At 45.4% G+C, this 22,598-nt stretch overlaps 1 protein-coding gene across 1 annotated transcript; it reads left to right on the forward strand.

Moving 5' to 3' along the window:
• The first annotated feature begins 8,226 nt into the window (after positions 1-8,226).
• FAM32A (family with sequence similarity 32 member A) lies at positions 8,227-22,088 on the forward strand. Its single transcript, XM_077475956.1, has 4 exons — positions 8,227-8,439; positions 11,424-11,565; positions 20,799-20,852; positions 21,922-22,088. Exons 1-4 carry the CDS (start codon positions 8,366-8,368, stop codon positions 21,988-21,990), a joined length of 339 nt encoding a protein of 112 aa, XP_077332082.1. The 5' UTR covers positions 8,227-8,365; the 3' UTR covers positions 21,991-22,088.
• The last annotated feature ends 510 nt before the right edge of the window (positions 22,089-22,598 follow it).

Below are 22,598 nucleotides of genomic sequence, written 5' to 3' on the forward strand. Positions count from 1 at the left end.
TAGGGATGAGGAAACTGAACATTGAAGCAGGGGGATAGGGATGAGGACACTGAACATTGAAGCATGGGGATAAGGATGAGGACACTGAACATTGAAGCCCGGGGATAGGGATGAGGACACTGAACATTGAAGCTCGGGGATAGGGATGAGGACACTGAACATTGAAGCATGGGGATAGGGATGAGGACACTGAACATTGAAGCCCGGGGATAGGGATGAGGACACTGAACATTGAAGCACAGGGATAAGGATGAGGACACTGAACATTGAAGCCTGGGGATAGGGATGAGGACACTGAACATTGAAGTATGGGGATAGGGATGAGGACACTGAACATTGAAGCACAGGGATAAGGATGAGGACACTGAACATTGAAGCCTGGGGATAGGGATGAGGACACTGAACATTGAAGCATGGGGATAGGGATGAGGACACTGAACATTGAAGCACAGGGATAAGGATGAGGACACTGAACATTGAAGCTCGGGGATAGGGATGAGGACACTGAACATTGAAGCATAGGGATAGGGATGAGGACACTGAACATTGAAGCATGGGGATAAGGATGAGGACACTGAACACTGAAGCAGGGGGATAAGGATGAGGACACTGAACATTGAAGCCCGGGGATAGGGATGAGGACACTGAACATTGAAGCATGGGGATAGGGATGAGGACACTGAACATTGAAGCCCGGGGATAGGGATGGAGGACACTGAACATTGAAGCACAGGGATAAGGATGAGGACACTGAACATTGAAGCACGGGGATAAGGATGAGGACACTGAACATTGAAGCCCAGGGATAGGGATGAGGACACTTAACATTGAAGTTGAGGGATAGGGATGAGGACACTGAACATTGAAGCAGGGGGATAGGGATGAGGGCACTGAACATTGAAGCATGGGATAAGGATGAGGACACTGAACATTGAAGCCCGGGGATAAGGATGAGGACACTGAACATTGAAGCTCGGGGATAGGGATGAGGACACTGAACATTGAAGCATGGGGATAGGGATGAGGACAATGAACATTGAAGCCCGGGGATAGGGATGAGGACACTGAACATTGAAGCACAGGGATAAGGATGAGGACACTGAACATTGAAGCCCGGGGATAGGGATGAGGACACTGAACATTGAAGCATGGGGATAGGGATGAGGACACTGAACATTGAAGCATGGGGATAGGGATGAGGTCACTGAACATTGAAGCACGGGGATAGGGATGAGGACACTGAACATAGAAGATCGGGGATAGGGATGAGGACACTGAACATTGAAGCATGGGGATAAGGATGAGGACACTGAACATTGAAGCCCGGGGATAGGGATGAGGACACTGAACATTGAAGTTCGGGGATAGGGATGAAGACACTGAACATTGAAGCAGGGGGATAGGGATGAGGACACTGAACATTGAAGCAGGGGGATAAGGATGAGGACACTGAACATTGAAGCATGGGGATAAGGATGAGGACACTGAACATTGAAGCTCAGGGATAGGGATGAGGACACTGAACATTGAAGCATGGGAATAGGGATGAGGACACTGAGCATTGAAGCCCGGGGATAGGGATGAGGACACTGAACATTGAAGCACAGGGATAAGGATGAGGACACTGAACATTGAAGCCCGGGGATAGGGATGAGGACACTGAACATTGAAGCATGGGGATAGGGATGAGGACACTGAACATTGAAGCCTGGGGATAGGGATGAGGACACTGAACATTGAAGCATGGGGATAAGGATGAGGACACTGAACATTAAACACGGGGATAGGGATGAGGACACTGAACATTGAAGCTCGGGGATAGGGATGAGGACACTGAACATTGAAGCACGGGGATAGGGATGAGGACACTGAACATAGAAGATCGGGGATAGGGATGAGGACACTGAACATTGAAGCATGGGGATAAGGATGAGGACACTGAACATTGAAGCCCGGGGATAGGGATGAGGACACTGAACATTGAAGTTCGGGGATAGGGATGAAGACACTGAACATTGAAGCAGGGGGATAGGGATGAGGACACTGAACATTGAAGCAGGGGGATAAGGATGAGGACACTGAACATTGAAGCATGGGGATAAGGATGAGGACACTGAACATTGAAGCTCAGGGATAGGGATGAGGACACTGAACATTGAAGCATGGGAATAGGGATGAGGACACTGAGCATTGAAGCCCGGGGATAGGGATGAGGACACTGAACATTGAAGCACAGGGATAAGGATGAGGACACTGAACATTGAAGCCCGGGGATAGGGATGAGGACACTGAACATTGAAGCATGGGGATAGGGATGAGGACACTGAACATTGAAGCCTGGGGATAGGGATGAGGACACTGAACATTGAAGCATGGGGATAAGGATGAGGACACTGAACATTGAAGCACGGGGATAGGGATGAGGACACTGAACATTGAAGCTCGGGGATAGGGATGAGGACACTGAACATTGAAGCCCGGGGATAGGGATGAGGACACTGAACATTGAAGCCCGGGGATAGGGATGAGGACACTGAACATTGAAGCACAGGGATAAGGATGAGGACACTGAACATTGAAGCCTGGCGATAGGGATGAGGACACTGAACATTGAAGCATGGGGATAGGGATGAGGACACTGAACATTGAAGCACAGGGATAAGGATGAGGACACTGAACATTGAAGCTCGGGGATAGGGATGAGGACACTGAACATTGAAGCAGTGGGATAGGAATGAGGACACTGAACATTGAAGCATGGGGATAAGGATGAGGACACTGAACATTGAAGCATGGGGATAAGGATGAGGACACTGAACATTGAAGCTCGGGGATAGGGATGAGGACACTGAACATTGAAGCTCGGGGATAGGGATGAGGAAACTGAACATTGAAGCAGGGGGATAGGGATGAGGACACTGAACATTGAAGCATGGGGATAAGGATGAGGACACTGAACATTGAAGCCCGGGGATAGGGATGAGGACACTGAACATTGAAGCTCGGGGATAGGGATGAGGACACTGAACATTGAAGCATGGGGATAGGGATGAGGACACTGAACATTGAAGCCCGGGGATAGGGATGAGGACACTGAACATTGAAGCACAGGGATAAGGATGAGGACACTGAACATTGAAGCCTGGGGATAGGGATGAGGACACTGAACATTGAAGCACAGGGATAAGGATGAGGACACTGAACATTGAAGCCTGGGGATAGGGATGAGGACACTGAACATTGAAGCATGGGGATAGGGATGAGGACACTGAACATTAAAGCACAGGGATAAGGATGAGGACACTGAACATTGAAGCACAGGGATAAGGATGAGGACACTGAACATTGAAGCTCGGGGATAGGGATGAGGACACTGAACATTGAAGCATGGGGATAGGGATGAGGACACTGAACATTGAAGCATGGGGATAAGGATGAGGACACTGAACACTGAAGCAGGGGGATAAGGATGAGGACACTGAACATTGAAGCCCGGGGATAGGGATGAGGACACTGAACATTGAAGCATGGGGATAGGGATGAGGACACTGAACATTGAAGCCCGGGGATAGGGATGGAGGACACTGAACATTGAAGCACAGGGATAAGGATGAGGACACTGAACATTGAAGCACGGGGATAAGGATGAGGACACTGAACATTGAAGCCCAGGGATAGGGATGAGGACACTTAACATTGAAGTTGAGGGATAGGGATGAGGACACTGAACATTGAAGCAGGGGGATAGGGATGAGGGCACTGAACATTGAAGCATGGGATAAGGATGAGGACACTGAACATTGAAGCCCGGGGATAAGGATGAGGACACTGAACATTGAAGCTCGGGGATAGGGATGAGGACACTGAACATTGAAGCATGGGGATAGGGATGAGGACAATGAACATTGAAGCCCGGGGATAGGGATGAGGACACTGAACATTGAAGCACAGGGATAAGGATGAGGACACTGAACATTGAAGCCCGGGGATAGGGATGAGGACACTGAACATTGAAGCATGGGGATAGGGATGAGGACACTGAACATTGAAGCATGGGGATAGGGATGAGGTCACTGAACATTGAAGCACGGGGATAGGGATGAGGACACTGAACATAGAAGATCGGGGATAGGGATGAGGACACTGAACATTGAAGCAGGGGGATAAGGATGAGGACACTGAACATTGAAGCATGGGGATAAGGATGAGGACACTGAACATTGAAGCTCAGGGATAGGGATGAGGACACTGAACATTGAAGCATGGGAATAGGGATGAGGACACTGAGCATTGAAGCCCGGGGATAGGGATGAGGACACTGAACATTGAAGCACAGGGATAAGGATGAGGACACTGAACATTGAAGCCTGGCGATAGGGATGAGGACACTGAACATTGAAGCATGGGGATAGGGATGAGGACACTGAACATTGAAGCACAGGGATAAGGATGAGGACACTGAACATTGAAGCTCGGGGATAGGGATGAGGACACTGAACATTGAAGCAGTGGGATAGGAATGAGGACACTGAACATTGAAGCATGGGGATAAGGATGAGGACACTGAACATTGAAGCATGGGGATAAGGATGAGGACACTGAACATTGAAGCTCGGGGATAGGGATGAGGACACTGAACATTGAAGCTCGGGGATAGGGATGAGGAAACTGAACATTGAAGCAGGGGGATAGGGATGAGGACACTGAACATTGAAGCATGGGGATAAGGATGAGGACACTGAACATTGAAGCCCGGGGATAGGGATGAGGACACTGAACATTGAAGCTCGGGGATAGGGATGAGGACACTGAACATTGAAGCATGGGGATAGGGATGAGGACACTGAACATTGAAGCCCGGGGATAGGGATGAGGACACTGAACATTGAAGCACAGGGATAAGGATGAGGACACTGAACATTGAAGCCTGGGGATAGGGATGAGGACACTGAACATTGAAGTATGGGGATAGGGATGAGGACACTGAACATTGAAGCACAGGGATAAGGATGAGGACACTGAACATTGAAGCCTGGGGATAGGGATGAGGACACTGAACATTGAAGCATGGGGATAGGGATGAGGACACTGAACATTGAAGCACAGGGATAAGGATGAGGACACTGAACATTGAAGCTCGGGGATAGGGATGAGGACACTGAACATTGAAGCCCGGGGATAGGGATGGAGGACACTGAACATTGAAGCCCGGGGATAGGGATGGAGGACACTGAACATTGAAGCACAGGGATAAGGATGAGGACACTGAACATTGAAGCACGAGGATAAGGATGAGGACACTGAACATTGAAGCCCAGGGATAGGGATGAGGACACTTAACATTGAAGTTGAGGGATAGGGATGAGGACACTGAACATTGAAGCAGGGGGATAGGGATGAGGGCACTGAACATTGAAGCATGGGATAAGGATGAGGACACTGAACATTGAAGCCCGGGGATAAGGATGAGGACACTGAACATTGAAGCTCGGGGATAGGGATGAGGACACTGAACATTGAAGCATGGGGATAGGGATGAGGACAATGAACATTGAAGCCCGGGGATAGGGATGAGGACACTGAACATTGAAGCACAGGGATAAGGATGAGGACACTGAACATTGAAGCCCGGGGATAGGGATGAGGACACTGAACATTGAAGCATGGGGATAGGGATGAGGACACTGAACATTGAAGCATGGGGATAGGGATGAGGTCACTGAACATTGAAGCACGGGGATAGGGATGAGGACACTGAACATAGAAGATCAGGGATAGGGATGAGGACACTGAACATTGAAGCATGGGGATAAGGATGAGGACACTGAACATTGAAGCCCGGGGATAGGGATGAGGACACTGAACATTGAAGTTCGGGGATAGGGATGAAGACACTGAACATTGAAGCAGGGGGATAGGGATGAGGACACTGAACATTGAAGCAGGGGGATAAGGATGAGGACACTGAACATTGAAGCATGGGGATAAGGATGAGGACACTGAACATTGAAGCTCAGGGATAGGGATGAGGACACTGAACATTGAAGCATGGGAATAGGGATGAGGACACTGAGCATTGAAGCCCGGGGATAGGGATGAGGACACTGAACATTGAAGCACAGGGATAAGGATGAGGACACTGAACATTGAAGCCCGGGGATAGGGATGAGGACACTGAACATTGAAGCATGGGGTTAGGGATGAGGACACTGAACATTGAAGCCTGGGGATAGGGATGAGGACACTGAACATTGAAGCATGGGGATAAGGATGAGGACACTGAACATTGAAGCACGGGGATAGGGATGAGGACACTGAACATTGAAGCTCGGGGATAGGGATGAGGACACTGAACATTGAAGCCCGGGGATAGGGATGAGGACACTGAACATTGAAGCCCGGGGATAGGGATGAGGACACTGAACATTGAAGCACAGGGATAAGGATGAGGACACTGAACATTGAAGCCTGGCGATAGGGATGAGGACACTGAACATTGAAGCATGGGGATAGGGATGAGGACACTGAACATTGAAGCACAGGGATAAGGATGAGGACACTGAACATTGAAGCTCGGGGATAGGGATGAGGACACTGAACATTGAAGCAGTGGGATAGGAATGAGGACACTGAACATTGAAGCATGGGGATAAGGATGAGGACACTGAACATTGAAGCATGGGGATAAGGATGAGGACACTGAACATTGAAGCTCGGGGATAGGGATGAGGACACTGAACATTGAAGCTCGGGGATAGGGATGAGGAAACTGAACATTGAAGCAGGGGGATAGGGATGAGGACACTGAACATTGAAGCATGGGGATAAGGATGAGGACACTGAACATTGAAGCCCGGGGATAGGGATGAGGACACTGAACATTGAAGCTCGGGGATAGGGATGAGGACACTGAACATTGAAGCATGGGGATAGGGATGAGGACACTGAACATTGAAGCCCGGGGATAGGGATGAGGACACTGAACATTGAAGCACAGGGATAAGGATGAGGACACTGAACATTGAAGCCTGGGGATAGGGATGAGGACACTGAACATTGAAGTATGGGGATAGGGATGAGGACACTGAACATTGAAGCACAGGGATAAGGATGAGGACACTGAACATTGAAGCCTGGGGATAGGGATGAGGACACTGAACATTGAAGCATGGGGATAGGGATGACACTGAACATTGAAGCACAGGGATAAGGATGAGGACACTGAACATTGAAGCTCGGGGATAGGGATGAGGACACTGAACATTGAAGCATGGGGATAGGGATGAGGACACTGAACATTGAAGCATGGGGATAAGGATGAGGACACTGAACACTGAAGCAGGGGGATAAGGATGAGGACACTGAACATTGAAGCAGGGGATAAGGATGAGGACACTGAACATTGAAGCAGGGGGATAAGGATGAGGACACTGAACATTGAAGCATGTAGCTCAGGATAGGCACTACAAGTCCCAGCAATGCAGAACCTAACACCGCACGTAGCTCAGCATGGTTGGTAAAAAATTATACTAGGTAACAAGGGAAGTATTAGTGTTGTAACGCACGGCCCAGTGTTTGTGTTGTCTGTAACGTCACTTCCGTAACATTATGTGATGGTTTCGCTGAACTGTATTGCCGAAACTATGTTGGAACGCTTTGCGCATGCGCAGTACGCAATTTTTGGCGGCAACGTCACTTCCATAGCATTCTGTGATAGGCAGCAAAATATGACACTACACCGGGGATGGCGGTGTAGTGTCATATTTTGCTCCCCCTCGTAGAGTGGGGCCAGAAATTTCACACTGCGCATGCTCCCTGCGTTCCAAACACATGCGCCATGCGTTCCAAAGGACAATGCAGACCAGTGAAACTGTCAGAAACGTGAGGGGAGGTAATCCCTTCCCCGAGCCACGGTTACCCGCTCTCTCTCTGCTCTGTCTAAAGTTAACGTCACGATTACCTCCCCTCACTTCCGTGACATTATCTGACGGTTTCACTGAACTGCATTGTCGCAAATCCTCTGGAACGCATGGCGCAAGTGTTTGGAACACATCGCGCATGCGCATTGCGAAATTTCTGGCTGAATGTCACTTCCGGTGCATTCTACGATGGGGAGCAAAATATGACACTACAGCGGCGACGGAACGTCACTTTCGTTACAAATTCAGACGAAACACCCGGTGTGCGCTCCGACCTGCCTAAGTCATCGCAGCGCTTCCGGCTTCTCCATTTTGTAGTCTCCCATGGTCTACAAAAAAATGTCCGACACAGAGCACCTGTGACGTCTCACTCGTAAACGGACTCTAGTGCTCATAGACTGGTTCTGGGAGCGGAAGTTTGTGTTCGGCTGGCTGGAGACGAAGAGATGTCGGAGTACAGCTTGGCTCAGAAGGGGCCTTTGAAGCTAAAAGGGGTCGGGGAGCTGAGTGTAGGCAAGAAGTAAGTATAGTGCTGAGAGTAGGGACACCTAGAGGTGGGTTTCATGTATAGTATAATATCTGTATTAGTAATGATTGGTACAGTCTCTGTAGAGGTTTTTGTGTTGTGCGTCCACTGGATGTATGTGTGTAGGAGCTTGTTGAAAAAGTAATATGAGTAAGCGTGTGTGGTATCTGTACCTACTTGTGTCATATCGGCTTCCCTTTTCATCCTGCCAGTAAAGTTGCTAATTTCCACTTCCTGTTAATATGATCTTATACAACCTCCTTTAGATTGACCCTTAAACCCCCCCCCCCCCCCCCCCTTGACAAACCGCGTTCTTTAATGTACACACGCGTGATGTGTGTTTTTTTTTTGTTTTGTTTTGTTTTGTTTTTGTGCAGCGTGCGTGCTGCGAAAGACAACTCTTGGTCCCGGTTAATGATTGGTAGCTGTTCTCACTGCGCAGCAATCATGTGACTCCTGTGGCAGTCGCAGTGGTCATGTGACCTTTCCCTCCCACTGGTGTTCAGAAACTTTTTTTTTTTTTTTCATTCTGAGCAACTTATATGCGTAAGGGCCTTTTGCATGAGGATGGGCTGTATGCTGCATTTGTTGCTAGTGGCAGAGATGTACACTGTATGGGCATTTACAGCTGTGTGCATGTAGCGTAGCTTAAGGCCTTGTTTGCGTGGGACGTACTAAAGTGTACATCTGTGTTTACATGTGTTTATTGCAGCCAGACACAGCAGCTGCATGGATGCAGCCAAAGCTCCAAACTTGACATCATTGCGGGTGTATGTCCCTGAACACATGGACGTTAAATTCAGAGCGGCGACTATGTCTGTGCAGCTGCTGCGTCCCAATTGACATCAGCTGGACTACATGCCCAGGGATGCATGGAACACCTATGCATCTCTGTGCAGGTAGTTACAGGTGTACACCCCAGGCGAACAAGGCTTAGGGGCCTTTCACTTGGGCTTGTCCGCTCGGCGGACTCAACTTGCTCAGCGGGGGATCAATTTGCTGAGCAGGCGGATGACAGGTCCGTCTCCGCTCACTGTGCAGAGATGGACGTGTCAGAGCCCCACTCTCCTATATGGGGAGATCGGATGAAAATGGACTGCCTGGTAAAATGCTGCTGCTCCTGAACATGCTGGCAGTGTTGGGGGGGGTTTGTCTCAGTGGTTCGGTCTGTGTTTGAATGCCTGCCAGAATATCTCAGTCCTGCTATAAGTTGCTTATCGCCACAATTACTAGCAAAAAAAAAATGCTATATCTTTCAGACATTTTGTGCAAGCCAATCAATATGCGCTTATTGGATTTTATTTTATTTTTTTCCAAAAATATGTAGCGTAATACGTATTGGCCTAAATTTATGAAGAAATTCATTTTTTAAAAACATTTATTGGATAGGCTTTATAGCCAAAAGTAAAATTAATTGTTTTTTTTTTCTTCACAATCGCAGATCCAAAAAATGCAGAGGTGAGCAAATACCACCAAAAAGCTTTATGTGGGGGGGATATTTATGTACAGCATTACATGACAGGGCATTTGTCAGTCAAAGCAACGCAGTGCTGTATCTAGAGCTGCACGATTAATTGTTAAGAATCGAGATTGCTATCTTTTCCCCCTCGTGATCTTGACAAAACAGTTTTTCCCGATTCTTTCTATGCAGAGAATTTTCTGCTGAAGCTGACAGCTGTTTAGTGCCAAGTATCACAGAATTCCTGGCTGAGCTAACTATAAACATTGTAACTTTTTTTTGTTCTTTAGATCAAAGGAATGAACTACTTGTGTGGAAATGAGGGAGGTTTAACCACTTAAACACTAAACCTTTTTCTGACACTTATTGGTTTCACGTTAAAATCAGTATTTTTTTTTTTTGCTAGAAAATTACTTAGAGCCCCCAAACTATGTATATCTATATCTATAATTTTTTTTTTTCTAATCTCTCACTGTATTTGCGCAGCAGTCTTTCAAATGCAATTTTTTGGGGGGAAAACAAAACCCTTTAATGAATTAAAAATATAACTAAACAGTAAAGTTATCTTAATTAGTTTTTTGTATAATATGTAAGATGATGCTACGCCTCAAGAATCGTGATCTTTATTCTTGGCACAAAAATTGTGATTCTCATTTTGGCCAGAATTGTGCAGCTCTAGCCGTATCCCTCCCCAAAAAATGTCCTGATCATGAAGGGGGGGGCAATTCTTCCAGAGGTCAAGTGGTTGAGGGGGGGGATAATGTTTTACCTCCTCTGTGCAATTGTTTTGCACAGAGCAACCCTGATGCTTCTCTTATTGGGTCCCCCGCTAGCACTCTTGGCTCCTCCTCCTCCTCATCTTCGTGTAACACACCTGGGGCTCAATCCAAAGCCACTATGTCCATTGACACAGGGTGGTTTGGCCTCGCCCAATGCCCTCATCACAGAATTTGATTGACAGCAGCAGGAGCCATTGGCTCCTGCTGCTAGCAATCTGCCCTGTGAGGGGAGAGCAAGCTGTGCTCTAGGGCAGTGTTTCTCAGCTCCAGTCCTCAAGGCGCATCAACAGGTCATGTTGTCAGGCCTTCCATTATTTTGCACAGGTGATTTGATCAGTTTCACTTCCTTAGAAATTACCACTGCTTTTTCATCTTGGGGAAATCTGGAACCTGTTGGGGTGCCTTGAGGACTGGAGTTGAGAAACACTGCTCTAGGGCACAGAGCTGGATTGGGAATGGGCTCAGGTAAGTATAGGGGGAAGCTGCACAAAGGTTTTTTTTTTTACCTTTTTAATGTAGAAAATGCAGTAAGGTAAAACAAAATCTTCTACCTTTATGACCACTCTGCTGACTGCTTTTTTGAGACAAGGATACTGACTAAAAGTTGTGTATTCATTTCTACTTGGTCTTCTCTACATGTTTTAAAGTGCTGCATCACGGTTTATTTACATCATTTTTTTTTTTTTTTTTTTTACTTACAATATACATTTTTTTTTTTTTTTTTTTTTTTTTTTTTTTAGAAAGAAAAAGAAAAACCAAGACAAAAACAAAATCGTACAACAAATTATGACTAGCAAGAAAAATGAGGAGGAAAAAAAGAAGCCGGCTTTAGATAAAAGAACACCAGCTCAGATTGCTTTTGAAAAAATGCAGGAGAAAAGGGTAAGCTGTGTGTGTGTGTGTGTGTGTGTGTGTGTGTTGTGTGGTGTTTGTTTTTTTTTGTTTTTGTTTTTTATTATAAAGTGTTGGTCTGTTTTGGCAGGTTTTGGGCTTGTCAGTGAGCAAAGTTGTTTTATGGTGCTTTTGTGTTCCTACTCCCTATGGGTAAAGAAACCATTCTGGCATGAACAAAAAGGCAGTTGATGCAGGACTTTACTTTGTCTGTCTGAAGCCATGATTGGTAATCATTGCTGTGCTATTTTGGGTAGAAACGCATGCATGCCTTTGTTTGCACTTCTAATTAAAAAACAATTCTACTTTTGTTTAGGAAAAAACATCCCCTGTGCTACAAAATGTAATAAAATCCTGTATATTGATCGCCAGAGTCCTACCTGTTGTCCTTCTTAAAGGATAAGTTTACCTTTTTTGGAGCCTGATATATGTTACACCCATATTTAGGATGTAACATGCTCTAGCACATGTCCTACTTGCCATCTGATCCTCCCCCTGTGTGGGGGATCCTTTCCCTGCATGCACTGTCAGTTTAAAAATGGTGTGCACAGCAATGTCATTCATTTGCCAGAGTCTGTGAATGAGAAAACTACAACACCATCTTCTATTGTGGCAGACAGTTTGTATTTTTCAATGAACTGCGAGAGTGCCGATGAGTGCACTCGTAGTTCATTTATAAGCCCTGCAGCTTTCAAACTGATTAGACCATGCAGCGGCATGGGCTGAATGCTTTGTGGCTTGTCTGCAGGAGCCTGACATTGTACCAAGTTTCCACTGATCACTGATGCAATGCTTTGCAAATTCCTGTGGGGGGGATGCACTTTTCTTACATCAGGGGACACAGAGCCGTAGTACTTACTACATGGGTTATATCGGCTTATCAGGTGCTGGACACTGGCATGCCCCTTAAGGCGTGAACTTCCCCCATATAACCCCTCCCACTGCTGGGAGTCCTCAGTTTTGTTTTGTTTTTTGGGGGATGTGTGTACTGAGCTCCACGGGCAGTAATCCTTTGATGCGAGACAGCCATCCTGACCGGATTCATTCTGATGTCTCCGTAATGGACTAAATGAATGGTACCCGGGCCTCCTCATCCGAAAACACAAGGTTTTGCTTGCGAATGCTTTTAAGCTGGGCCCTGGGATCCAGTACTTTTTGGTAGTAAGGCCAATAAAAGTTAACTGGCAGGGTCTTCTCGCAGGTCCAGGATTGTGGTACTACCTGAGTGTACCCCTGTTCCTGAAGGTTTTCTTTCAAGGTCTCGGAGCCTACTGTGAAGGGCGAAGATTGGGTTTTTATATCTGATAAACCCTGCAGCAAGGAAAGGTAGGGGAGATTTTCTGCAAGGAATCTCTCCTTCCATGTATTTTTTTTTTTTTGTCATGTCTTGTCTGTCACCACTGGAGGCTGTATTGAGCACTCACCATTCTGACGCTGAAAACAGCAGATGCTTTCTCTCACCTCAAGCCAACCCAGACCGTCGGGTATGAAGGGGGGTCTGATCACTTCCTGGGCCCCCAGAGTTGTGATTTTTGTTGCTTTGAATGCCAGCTCGCTGCCTTTTTTTTCTTTAAGAGCCCCCCTCTTAAAGAAAAATCACGGCCATTTTACCCTGCCATGTTGCCGGCACTCATACGCCTCCCTAGTTGAATCGGGGGGTGTTTTTGCGCGGGGGCGTGGCTAAACTGCATCGAATGTCAGCCACACGTGGAGGAAGAATTTTAAGCTACACAGGCAGAGCTGCAGTCTGGCAGTGGAGGGACACAGCAGAGTGGTTGCTGGTCAGGTTTAGTGACACAAGCATCTCCCTTTTGATAACATTGTACTCTATAGCTAGGACTAATAGCAGTTATTGTACTGTAGCCTAGCAAGTGTTGCATTCTTTTGCTGGTAGTGCCTCTGCTTTGTACTGTAAGCTGAGTGGCAAGGGGGCCAGGAACTCCTCTAAGGGTTCTAGGGGGTCACAACAAACTAAGACCCTGTCCAAAAGAATGTCTTCCTCTTCGGAGAGTGTTGCGGCCAGTAAGATTGAGTCTTCAGGGGAAGCTGTTGCAGTCGCTCAAGACGCTTCAGCCCCTGAGTATGTCACACGTGAAGTGTTGTCCTCTACCATTATAAAAGAGAATATTCCTGCGCCTAATCAAAGAGCAATCCAATCGTTGCACCGCCGCACACACTGAAATGGGGCACCTGAACCCCAATTGGAGAAGACAAAAGGTAAAAAGGTAGTGGTGCGCGGTACTATGGTGAAGAATCTAGTTAAAACAGGTTTAATATATTCAATAGGTACTCAAAAGATTAGAAGATAAATGTAATATCGTCTCCACTACAGGTAATAAATGGAACGTAGAAAAAGAAAAGACAATATATGTATATAAAAAATATAAAAAAAAAAATATATATATATATATGTGTATATATAGTGAGGGACCCTCACTCCTATGCGTAGTAGTATTTTGAGTGGTAGACAAATGGATAAGAAAAACAATTAATGATAAATAAGACTGGTGGTCCCAATGCGATTTTTTTTTTTTTTTTTTTTTTTTTTTTTTTTTTTTTTTTTTTTTTTAGGTAGCAGAGTTGCATAAAGTGGCAGTGCTGAATATAAAGAAGGTCCGTGAAAATAACTACTACTGTATTTGTTTCAGTGACTAAAGTACTATACATAAAATAGTGGACGAAATAAAAAATATATAAAGTGAATCACCATGCGATTTGTTAAAAATGACGAAAAACGCATACAAAGTGCTAGTGCTGAACAATAAATAGATATGAAAAGAAAATCTGCTAAGTCAAAGTATATGTGTAACAGTGTGCAAAAGTAATCATTAGCTAGATAAGGCAAAAGATGTAAGTAATGCTTGCCCTGTGACTAAAGAAATCGCATATGGTGTTAAAGCCAAGGCAGGGTTAAGCAAAGTGACTCTGTGCGGGTGTCTTTATACCATAGACTTAAATATCGGTGCAGTGCACTAAATTGATTCATACAATCAAAGAAAATAAATCAAATTGTTGAATCAAAACAAAAACGCATAAACGATCCAAGTGTTGGTGAGAGGGAAAAAACCCTCTGGGAATAATCCAAAACAGAAGGAAAAAGGTGCACAGTGTTTGAAGCTATAAAAAATATAAAAAAACAACAATGGAACAGTAATCCTAGTTAAAATTGTCCATTCAGCTAGTGCAACAACAAGTGGCGATTAGCCCAAAATCGCATGTAACAAGACAGTCGCCTGCAATGCTGGTGCTTAAAATATATGTGCACTATAAGGTAGAGATTTAAACAGTGATAATGGTGATGGTGGATATCTCCCACGTGGTCCTGTGTAATCAGAATATGGGTGTCCCCTTACCTTACAGCTGTAAGGTAACAGCATATGGTATATGTATCCTCAGGGTTCCTGATGGTCCTTATCCCTCGAGGTCCTATTCACGTGTCCCCGGGTCCTGGCGTCTCCTGCCTACTGTGCCGTATTGGGCTCTGTAAGTGGTCCCTCAGCGGTACTTCAGCGTGGGGGGGGAATTGGTGGTATACCTCGGCGGTTTTATGCAAGGGGTTAAACAGATAAGGAGGAAGGGAGCCCCATAGTATAGTATTTCTCAACAGTATTGACATTTATTTATAAAAACAGCTTTGGTACTCACAAACAGACAGAGTTTTTGTATGGTGTATAAACGAGCCTCGAGCTCGATTGCGTCACTTCCAGTAGCGTCCCGACTAGTGTTCGTCACGGTCACGTGACTTCATCAGTGACCGTGACGAACACTAGTATATATATATTTTTTTTTTTTTTTTATATACATATATTGTCTTTTCTTTTTCTACGTTCCATTTATTACCTGTAGTGGAGACGATATTACATTTATCTTCTAATCTTTTGAGTACCTATTGAATATATTAAACCTGTTTTAACTAGATTCTTCACCATAGTACCGCGCACCACTACCTTTTTACCTTTTGTCCTCTACCATTGCTGGCTTGGATAAGAAGCGTGATGCAATTTTATCCCTTCAGATCAGGGTTAAACGCGGTAGATCCCCTTCAAGTGCTCAAGATCCTCCTCTGGAGGTTCAGGATGCTGGGGATCAGGCAGATCTTCCTCAAGATATGAAAGATACTGGCTTATCCTTCTGAGGATCCTAACACGGAATGAGTATCACCGCAAGAGAGCTTGCTTGTGCACGGTCTCACTGGGTTGGTTCGGTCAACCTTTTTGCTACCTGCAGCGCAGGCTTTTGATGATCCTATCTCTAAGTTAGGATCATTAAAACCTCCTCTGGCTGAAGATGCCTTTCCTATCCATGCGTGGCTAAGAAAGCTTATGCACGCAGAGTGGGAGCATGCGGATAAGCGGTTTTATCCTAAGAGGTTTGCCAAACTGTATCCTAAGGAAGAGGTTTTATATAAGAAATGGAGGATTCCAGCGGTTGATGTTGCGTTTTTTTTTTTTTTTCCTCCTCTGTAAATAAGGATCTCGCATGTCTGGTTGACAATGCACTCATGTTGAAGGACTCAGTGGATAAGAAGCTGGAGCACCTTTCTAAGAACCAGATGGCTTTAGCTGGTTCAGCAGTGCAGCCGGTTTTGGCCACAATGGGTGTATCCCAGCTCATGAAGGAGCAATTTGAGGAGATGCTTAAATTTTTACTCGTTGAACAGGTTCACCAGTTTGCTGATTTAGCAGACGCACTGTTTCACAGCAGATGCTATGAGAGATGCGTCCATTCAGATTTCACATCCGATGTTGGGACTAGTGCATTCTCACAGAGTTCTTTGGCTTAAGAGTTGGTCAGACGAAGCACCATGTAAGAAGCTCCTAGCCAGTTTCCCTTTTCATGGTGAACGGCTACAAAAGATTTCCAATGGCAAAAGCACTCTGTTGCCAGTAAAGAAGAAATTTTGATTTTTCTTTTAAGCGGGCCTCTTCTCCTGTATTGGGGATATCAGCCTCTAGGCGGTCTTGACGGCCTCAGCCATCAGGTTCAAGGGGGAATCCCCAGGGACAGCACCAAGGTCAGAAAAGATCTTGGGGAAGGAAGCCCACCAAGCAGAGTACTAAAGCCTCCTTATGAAGGGGTGCCCCTGCTCGCTCGGGTGGGGGGAAGGCTCCTGCAATTTTCAAAGATCTGGCAGGAACAATGTCAGGAAAAATGGGTGGCTTCTGCGGTGTCTCTAGGTTACAAACTATAGTTCTGAGTTTTGCCGTCTCCCCGGTTTCTAAGATCAGGGGTTCCCAAGGACCCAGAAAAGAAGGCTCTCTTAGCACTGGGCCATCTGCTAGCCAAAGCAGTCATATCGGAGGTTCCCTTAGAGGAACAGGGCACAGGTTTTTATTCAAACCTCTTCACGGTCCCAAAACTAAACGGAAGTAAGACCTATTTTAGATCTGAGATCTAAATCGACACTTGTGCATCCAATCCTTCTGTATGGAATTGATTTGGTCTGTAGCAGCCATCCTCCAAGGAGGAGAATTTTTGGCTTCAATTGATATCAAGGATGCCTATCTTCAAGTGCCAATATTTTCCGCTCACCAGAGGTTTCTACGCTTAAACGTAGAAAACAGTCACTTTCAGTTTGTGGCCCTGCCATTCGGTCTAGCCACAGCTCCTCGAGTATTCACAAAGATTTTGGCTCCTGCTTTAGCCAGGTTAAGAGCTCAAGGCATAATGGTCCTAGCCTATTTGGATGACCTACTCTTAGTAGATCATTCGGTTTCTGGATTAGACCATGGTCTGATGACAATGGTAAACTACCTGGAATCTCTAGGCTGGGTTCTCAACCTAGAAAAGTTTGTCCTTGAGGCCATCAAGGAGAGTACAGTACCTGGGACTAATCATAGATACCAGGCATGGAAAGGTATTTCTACCTCCAAGGAGAATCAGTTCCATTGTAGAACTAATTCACCTCGAGGCCATCCCTTACGCACAGTTTCATTCAAGATTGCTACAAAGCGCAATCCTGTCAGCCTGGAACAAAAGGGTTTAGGCCTTCGATTTTTCAGATTCAGCTTGCTCCTGAAGTAGGTCAGAGCCTAAATTGGTGGCTGTCCAGCAACCTTCAAAAGGGAAGGACATTTCTGCCTTCCACCTGGAAGGTAGTAACCACAGATGCCAGTCTTTCAGGCTGGGGAGCGGTCCTGGAAGAGGATTCTGTCCAGGGAAGATGGTCCGGGTTGGAAAGGACCTTGCCTATCAATATTTTAGATATTCGGGCAATCCATCTGGCCTTAAGAGCCAGCTGTGGCTTACATCAATCACCAGGGGGGCACAAGGAGTCGTGCATCCCAGAGAGGTGAATCACATTTTGTCTTGGGCAGAACACAACGTTCCTTGCCTATCGGCAGTGTTTATTCCTGGGATAGAGAATTGGCAGGCGAACTACTTGAGCTGCCAACAACTGCTTCCAGGAGAGTGGTCTCTTCACCCCGACATCTTTCTTGCAATATGTCAGACATGGGGGTACTCCAGACGTGGACCTGTTTGCGTCCAGATTCAACAACAAAGTCGACAACTTTGTATCAAGGACAAGGGATCCGTTAGCTTGCGGAACAGACGTATTAGTCTTTCCATGGGATCAGTTTTCCCTGATCTATGCATTTCCTCCAGTTCTACTACCGCGTCTTCTCCGCAGGATCAGAGGGAGGTGATTCTCGTGGCCCAGAAGGCCATGGTTCACCGAGATCATAAGGATGGCAGTTGGATTTCCCTGGACTCTGCCATTATGGCCGGACCTTCTTCCGCAGGGTCCGGTATTCCATCCTACCTTACAGATGCTAAATTTGATGGTCTGGTTATTGAGACCCACATCCTCAGGGGTCGTGGGTTATCTCCTTCAGTCTTATCTACCTTGATGCCAGGAAGCCAGCTTCCAGGATCATCTACTATAGTCTGGAAGGCATATGTTGCCTGGTGCTGTTCCAGGGGTTGGCACCCCAGGAAATATGTTATAGATAGAATTCTTAAATTCCTACAGATGGGATTAGAGATGAATCTGGCCTTGAATACCATAAAGGGCCAGATCTCAGCCTTGTCAGTGTTCTTTCAGTGGCCTTTAGCTTCACTCTTTAGTGCGTAGCTTTTGTGCAGGGGATAACACGGATCAGTCCTCCGTTCAAGACACCCCTAAATCCTTGGGATTTGAACTTGGTCCTGTCAGCTTTACAAAAGCAGCCTTTTGAACCTTTACGGGAGATTCCCTTGGTACTGTTGACCAGAAAGAGATAGTATTGTGGGTTGCCATTTCTTCTGCCAGAAGAGTTTCTAAATTAGCGGCACCATCTTGTAGGGAGCCATATCCTTATGCATAATCAGATAAGGTGGTTTTACGCCCTCATCCTGAATTCCTGCCAAAGGAAGTGACAGGGTTTCACTTAAACCAAGATATTATTCTTACTTCATTCTTCCCAGAGCCTCAAACTAGGGAAGAGAGGTTGCTACATTCCCTTGATGTAGTAAGGGCAGTCAGTGTATTTAAGGGTGACCGCTCAGGTTCGTAAGACAGATATTTTGTTCTGCCAGATGGTCCAAAGAGGATAGGCAGCATCTAGATCCACTATTGCCAAGTGGATTTGTCAAGTTATTGTGCAGGCTTATGGTTTAAAGAGGAAGATTCCTCCTTTTCATATTAAGGTACACTCTACTAGGGCGACTAGTACTTCCTGGGCGGTGCAACATCAGGCCTGTACGGCTCAGATCTGTAAATCCGCAACATGGTCTTCAGTTCATACATTTGCCAGATTTTATCAAATCTATGTTAAGGGTCAGGAGGATTCTGCCTTTGGGCACAGCGTATTGCAGTATGAGTCCTGACTTCCTTCCCTTTTTTTTTTTTTTTTTTTTTTTTTGTCCCTCTCTCCCTCTCCCCCCCCCCTCTCCCCCTCTTCAGTTGCCATTGCTATGGGACATCTCATGTAGTAAGTACTACGGCTCTGTGTCCCCTGATGTAAGGAAAGAAAATTGGATTCTTAAAACAGTAATTTTCTCTGTACATCAGGGGACACAGAGGTCCCTCCCTTTATACACTTTTATATTGCTTGGCTACAAAACTGAGGACTCCCACAGATTCTCCAAGACCTTTTAGGTCTGGACTTTGACTGGGCCATTCTAATGCATGAATAGTCTTCTGCAGACTAACGGGTTTTCTTCTAAGATTGCCCTGTATTTGGCTCCATCCAGCTTACCTGTCCCTGCTGAAGAAAAGCATCCCCACAACACGATGCTGCCACCACCACGTTTCACGGTGGGGATGGTGGGTTCAGGGTGATGTGCAGTTTTTTCCGCCACACACCCTCTTGTTTTTTAGGCCAAAAACTTCAATTTTGGTCTGATGCATCTTCTTCCACGTGTTTGCTATGTCCCCCACATGGGTTCTCACAAAAACGGCAATTGGGACTTCTTATGGCTTTCTTCTCCCTACTCTACCATGTAGACCAGATTTGTGTTGTGCACTACTAATTGTTCTGTGGACAGATTCCCCCACCTGAGCTGTGGATCTCCATGTCCTCCAGAGTTATCATGGGCCTCTTGGCTGCTTTAAACGTCTCCACCTTTTATTCATGACCTGTCTGGTGAGTTTCTTGGACTTCCTGATGTTTGTTCAGGTTCTCTAAGAAACCTCTGAGGGCATCACAGAACTGTATTCATACTGAGATTAAATTACACATGGGTGGACTCTATTTACTAATTATGTGACTTCCGAAGGCAATTGGCTCCACTAGATTGTGGGTATGAGTAAAGGGGGCTAAATACAAATGCACACCACACTTTTCAGATATTTTGAAAACCTTTTATCTATCTTCCACTTCACAATTATGTGCCTCTTTGTGTTGGTCTATTGCATAAAATCCCAACCAACATTTACACTCTTGGTTGCAACATGACAAAATGTGGAACATTTTAAGCGGTAGGAATGCGCTTTTCAAGGCACTGAAGCTGTTACTTTTTGAAAACAGTGTGGCCGTACAGGGCTCCGACCACACACCTGTGTCATTCATGCAGTGTTCTGGGTATTTATGACATACAAGTCCAAGCATCTGTTTTGGTTGTCTGCTTGTAGTTTTCAATGAGTTACCACCACTCTTGAGTCTTCCTTGAACTTATCCTTTTAAAGACTGGTTTTATTTTAGTTTGACCCTTTATGGATAGGGCTACTTTAAACCATATAGCTATAACCATAGAACCAAAGCTATTTTCACATGATCTAAAACTTTACTATTTTTCTGCAGCAAATGGAAAGAATTTTGAAGAAAGCTACAAAAACACACAAGCAAAGAGTTGAGGTGGGTAACAAGTAGTAATTTGATCTGTAAAGTGTGTGTGTGTGTGTGTGTGTGTGTGTGTGTGTGTGTGTGTGTGTGTGTGCTGATATGTTTGGTGCTTCAATACACATCCGTTTTAAGGAATTTTTGGGAAATCTTAAATCGGTCACTGCTGCATCCTTTAAATGTAGAAGCATGGGTCATATATAATGTAAATGTGGCAGTATTTGGACATTTAAGAAGTTTGAGTGTCTGGTTGAATTTTTGATAGGAATTCCCAAATGTGTGCACGTAAAACTCTAGCCATATTCTGTAAAATGCAGGTAATGCAAAAGATTGGTTCCTCCTTTCCAGAGTCCTCCCAAGCAGTGACCTGGCTCTTGGGAGGGTTTTTGTAAATGTTGGCTGCCTTGCTGGGTAGCCCCAGTCATTGCACTGCTGTTTTTATGAACAATTTGTGAAACTATACATCACCAGCATCCGTTTTTATATGTACTTCCTCCTCTCTGGGGGCTACGTAATTTGCTGATCAGTTGTTTGGTTACACAATAACAGCATGTTTTCAGGTGGTATGATCTATCGCAGGGGTAGGCAACCTCGGCCCTCCAGCTGTTTTGAAACTAAAAGTCCCATGAGACATTGTGAGACCCTGACAATCACAGGCATAACTCGCAGAGGCATGATGGGATTTGTAGTTTCATCACAGCTGGTGGGCTGAGTTTGCCTATCCCTGATCTAGTGGGATGCTGGGAATGTGTCCCCTCTTCTTAACCCCTCTAGTGACTGGCACCAGCCTTAATGATTACACCCACACATGAAGAGTAAAAGTGATTTGATAGCAAAGGATGCTAAAAGCTGAGAGGTGGGTCAAATACAGTAGGAATTGGGAGGAGAGGGGAGGATGATTGAAGTCATTCAGAGAGGAAATTAAGACAAGGTAATTGCTGTAGGTTCAAAGGGTTATATTGTACAGATACAAGCTTGCATGGAATGAGGGTGATCAGTCTCAATACATGACTTGGTGTGTGTGGTGGGGGGGTGTGTTGGTCGAGTTTTACTATTTATTTTATGTATTTATTTTTTTCTTTAGGACTTTAATCGTCACCTGGACACACTGACCGAGCATTATGACATTCCAAAAGTTAGCTGGACGAAATAGGATTTATTTTATTTTTTTTATTTAACTTCTATAATGTATTTACTACTTTTTACCATTTGCATCTTGGAGTCCATGTAAATAAAAGAAAAATGTATAAAGTTTTGTGGGATTGAATTAATATTCTTTCACCTTTGTTCTCATGAATAGGTATGCTCAAAGCTGCCAAACCTCTGCTCTATATGTCCATTCAGACACTGAGCCCTGATTAGCTAACTGACTTTCACAGCCGTGGGAGCCAATAGCACTGCTGTGTCTAAGTAATTAGGGGATGCTGGGGAGGCTGCTACACACACATGTTTTTTCTTAATGCATTAAGATAAAAAAAACCTGCCTTTTACATCCTTTTAAGAGCTTACCCATGTATTGAAAAACTTGTCAATTTATGTAGAAAAACCGGAGTTACTTTTTTCCAGGAGTCTTCCAGGACAGCCTCTGAGATATAGGGCTCCTCTCTCCGGGACAGGAAACATGTTAACCCAATCGGATAAAAGGGGTGGTTCTCCAGGCCCTCCTCAGTTTTAATCCAAGTACCGCCGGAAGGCTCTGAAAGACATAACACACTAACAACGTTGGTAAACTTCCTCACCACTAGTCAATCTAAACAACCC

This window comes from Lithobates pipiens, unplaced genomic scaffold (assembly GCF_037356315.1).
Source record: "Lithobates pipiens isolate NorthernLeopardFrog02 unplaced genomic scaffold, aLitPip1_a1.2 Scaffold_13, whole genome shotgun sequence".
Lineage (NCBI taxonomy): Eukaryota > Metazoa > Chordata > Amphibia > Anura > Ranidae > Lithobates > Lithobates pipiens.

Excerpts from the sequence above, each read along its gene's own strand:
- FAM32A (XM_077475956.1), top strand. The coding sequence starts at position 8,366 with ATGTCGGAGTACAGCTTGGCTCAGAAGGGGCCTTTGAAGCTAAAAGGG. Across the intron at positions 8,440-11,423 it reads GAGCTGAGTGTAGGCAAGAA|AAAGAAAAAGAAAAACCAAG; the intron begins GTAAGTATAGTG and ends TTTTTTTTTTAG. Across the intron at positions 20,853-21,921 it reads CACACAAGCAAAGAGTTGAG|GACTTTAATCGTCACCTGGA; the intron begins GTGGGTAACAAG and ends TTTTTTCTTTAG.